Source organism: Ipomoea triloba, chromosome 6, assembly GCF_003576645.1.
Source record: "Ipomoea triloba cultivar NCNSP0323 chromosome 6, ASM357664v1".
In the NCBI taxonomy this organism is placed as follows: domain Eukaryota; kingdom Viridiplantae; phylum Streptophyta; class Magnoliopsida; order Solanales; family Convolvulaceae; genus Ipomoea; species Ipomoea triloba.
In genome coordinates this window covers 10102649-10106971 of record NC_044921.1, presented here as the reverse complement: position 1 = coordinate 10106971, position 4323 = coordinate 10102649, and the positions used below count along the sequence as shown (strand labels likewise).

Here is a 4323-nt window from a genome sequence, read left to right as displayed (position 1 = left end):
CATAGTATAAGCTAATTCCTTCGTTACATTGGTCAGAACATAAGCTATCATTCAGTTAGAAACTAATAAGAATCATGGCGGTAATACGTCACTAATTTAACGTAGTCTCTTCCATGTATCAAAATATTAATTTCAAACTTAATATGATTCATAATGATATTTTCCATAATGGTCCACGATAATGTCTTTGTCACAGACAAATCCTGTTCATATTGACATAAAACATTCATGTATATATACTCCAAAACTAAACAGGATACTTAATACAGGAACAAAATCATATTGAGCTCCAAGTATCAAATATATCAAAAACACAAACCTTAACATAATGTTAACTGTTTTCAATTATGCCCATCCTCTCAACATGCTCATTAAAAGCCTTTGGTGGCAAGGCTTTAGTTAATGGGTCTGCAATCATTAATCTAGTGCTAATGTGTTCAATTGATACTCTTCGTTCCCTAACATCTTCTTTAACGGCAAGATACTTCAAATCAATATGTTTAGCACCACTTGTATACTTGTCGTTTTTAGAAAAGAAGACTGCTGCGGCATTATCACAATAAATTTTCAGCGGCTTGGCAATACTGTCGACAATTCCAAGTCCTGAAATAAAATTCCGCAGCCATAACCCATGATTTGTGGCCATAAAACATGCCACAAACTCAGCTTCCATAGTGGATGCAGCAATGACAGTCTGCTTCGCACTTTTCCAAGAGATAGCCCCCTCGGCTAAAAGGAACAGATATCCAAATGTGGACTTCCTTGTGTCCAAACACCCGGCAAAATCTGAATCCGTGTATCCTATCACCTCAAGGCGATCGGACCGCTTATAAGTAAGCATGTACTCCTTTGTGCCTTGTAAGTATCTCAATACCTTCTTTGCAGCTTTCCAGTGATCCATACCAGGATTGCTTTGATATCTACTAAGCATCCCGACAGCAAAGCTAATGTCTGGTCGGGTACATGTTTGAGCATACATCAAACTCCCAACGACAGATGCATAAGGAATATTTTCCATTTCCTTTCACTCCAAATCATTCTTAGGGCATTGCATAAGACTGAACTTATCTCCCTTCTGAATTGGAGCAACAGATGCAGAGCACTTTTCCATTCTAAATCTTTCTAAGACTTTGTTAATATATGCTTTCTGAGACAATCCTAACACTCCTTGTGATCTATTACGGAATATTTCAATTCCAATCACAAAGGATGCCTCACCCATATCTTTCATTTCAAAGTTCTTAGAAAGAAACATCTTGGTCTCATGCATTAAACCAAGATCATTAGTAGCAAGCAAAATATCATCGACATACAGAATCAAAAATATAAACTTGCTCCCACTGACCTTCAGATATATACACTGATCAACAGTGTTTTCCTTAAATCCAAAGGACATTACAGTATCATTAAACTTAAGATACCATTGTCGAGAAGCTTGTCTAAGTCCGTATATCGATCTGTTAAGTTTACACACCATGTGTTCCTTTCCTTCAACTGAAAAACCCTCAGGTTGGTTCATGTAAATTTCTTCTTCTAAATTCCCATTCAGAAAGGCTGTTTTCACATCCATTTGATGCAGCTCTAAGTCATAATGAGCTACTAGTGCCATAATTATTCTAAATGAATCTTTCTTTGAAACAGGTGAAAATGTTTCATTGAAATCAATACCATCTTTCTGAGTAAAACCTTTGGCAACAAGTCTGGCCTTGTACCGTTCGATATTGCCATTCGAGTCGTGTTTGGTCTTAAAAACCCATTTACAGCCAACTGGCTTACAACCTTCAGGCAATTCAACAAGATCCCATACTTCATTATGTTCCATTGATTTTAACTCATCTTTCATGGCTTCGACCCATTTAGAAGAATTAGGACTATTTATAGCCTGTGAAAATGAAACTAGATCTTTATCGATTCCAATATCGAAATCTGATTCTTGAAGATAAACCATATAATCATCAGATATAGCAGATCTCCTTTGTCTTTGAGATCTTCTTAATGCTACTTCTGTAGGAATATCATTTGTGGGTTCACTGATAACTTCATCATGGAGTGGTTGATCATTAATTTGTTGTTCAGGTAAGTCATTAGATTGTTCATTCGTTGTAGGATGAACAATCTGAGTAACTCCAGGTAAAGTTATTTGACGCACAGGAACAACAAATTGAGAAGAAGTTATCGGAGAATCTTGCACCGTAACTTCTTTAAGTTCCACTTTTCGTGGTTCATCACTCCCACTTATGTTATCATTCTCAATGAACTTGGCATTTCCAGTTTCAACAATTCTTGTAGTATGGCTAGGACAATAAAATCTATACCCTTTAGATTTATCTGGATAACCAATGAAAAAACCACTAGTTGTTCTTGAGTCCAGTTTCTTTTCATGTGGATTATAAATGCGTATCTCCGCCGGGCATCCCCAAACACGAAGGTGCCTTAAACTGGGTTTCCTTCCAGTCCACAGTTCAAAAGGTGTTTTTGAAACTGCCTTGCTAGGAACCCTGTTTAATAAATAAGCGGCGGTTTTTAAAGCATATGCCCACAATGATAAGGGTAAAGAAGAATAACTCATCATGCTCCTAACCATTTCCATTAAGGTGCGATTACGCCTTTCTGCAACACCATTTTGTTGCGGTGTTCCGGGCATTGTGTATTGAGCACAAATACCACGTTTTTCAAGAAATTTAGCAAATGGACCAGGACATTGTCCACTCTCATTATACTTTCCATAATATTCACCACCCCTATCAGACCTTATAATTTTCACCTTTCTATCTAATTGTCTTTCAACCTCTTCAACAAATACCTCTAAGGCATTTATTGATTGAGATTTTTCATGCAACAAATAGACATAACCATAACGTGAAAAGTCATCAATAAATGTGATGAAATATTTTTCCTTTCCGAAAGTCGGAACATCAAAAGGTCCACATATATCAGTGTGTATAATTTCAAGGAGCTGTGTGCTTCTTGTGGCTGCATTCTTATTTGTGTGATTTGAATGTTTTCCTTTAATACAATCCACACAAATACCGAGATCAGTAAAATCCAATTCAGGAAGAACTTCATTCTTTACAAGTCTTTGAATCCTTTCCTTGGATATGTGACCCAAACGTTTATGCCACAAGTAAGCTGATCTTTCATCAACTAAACTTCGTTTAGTTCCAATACTATGATGCAGGGTTAAAAGAGTTTCAGCAAAAAGATTGTCAAGATTTAACTTGTACAAACCATCAGAAAGTATACCAGAACCAATTAAGTGACTTTGTTTGAACAAACTAAAACATCCATTTCCAAACTTTAAGGAAAAACCATAAAAGTCCAGTTTTGACAAAGAAATTAAATTCCTAGAAACTGAAGGAACATAAAGAGTCTCAAACAAATCTAAATGATGTCCAGTATCTAAAATTAAGCGATAAGTTCCAATGGCTTCTACTGGAGCTTTAACTCTATTCCCCATGAACACAAATCTTTCATTTGGCTTTATGGTTTGGGTCATAAGGAATCCCTGCATAGTATTCGAAACATGAGTAGTGGAACCAGAATCAATCCACCAAGTATTATAAGGAACTTCAGTTAAGTTTGATTCGAAACATACTGATATAAAATTTATACCTTTCTTTTCGAACCATGCCTTACGTGTGACACCCCAACCTCACACAGGCTGAGATAGATAAAACTTAGCACAACAGCTGCCTATCTCAACCAACAAACCAAACATAGCGGAAGCGAATTTAAAACCTAAGGGGCGTCATGCCACATCTAGGAAAGATAACACAACCTAGATGCACAGGCTAACCGTAAAAGCTGAACTGTATAAACGATAATCCTTAAACATATCTCAAAACATCCAACAACTAAACCAAAGTATATAGAATTCTCAAAACGGCACACAGGCCAAAGCATAAGTCTAAAAGCACAACCACTATCTAAGCCTCCTCATACGGGTGTATCTCTATCGCGCTCGCGCAAAGACTTTAAGGCAAACCTGGAAAACACACAAAGAACCATTAGCAAAAGACTGCTAAGTAACCACCATTCACACCCGCAAGGAAGTATAGATATATACATAAGTTTGTAAATAGGTTTACACACCCGTATAGAATATAAACACCAACGAACTTTCAGTAGTTGAAAACGATACTCAACAATAATAAGCTGAACGAATCAGAAACCAAGACTCATCAAGCCAATAATCCAATAACGATAGTACAATACAACGAGTCCATAACAAGATACCAACTGAACAACGACCAGAAAGAATCCAACCAATCATAACCAAGAATAACAAGATATCAACCGAATAGCATAAAGAACTCACGAAAC

At 36.7% G+C, this 4323-nt stretch overlaps 1 protein-coding gene across 1 annotated transcript; it reads right to left on the bottom strand.

Annotated features, from left to right (window-relative positions):
• Window positions 1-331: 331 nt before the first annotated feature.
• Window positions 332-1018, bottom strand: LOC116023457 (secreted RxLR effector protein 161-like). Its single transcript, XM_031264458.1, has one exon. It carries the CDS (start codon window positions 1016-1018, stop codon window positions 332-334), a length of 687 nt encoding a protein of 228 aa, XP_031120318.1.
• Window positions 1019-4323: the final 3305 nt, after the last annotated feature.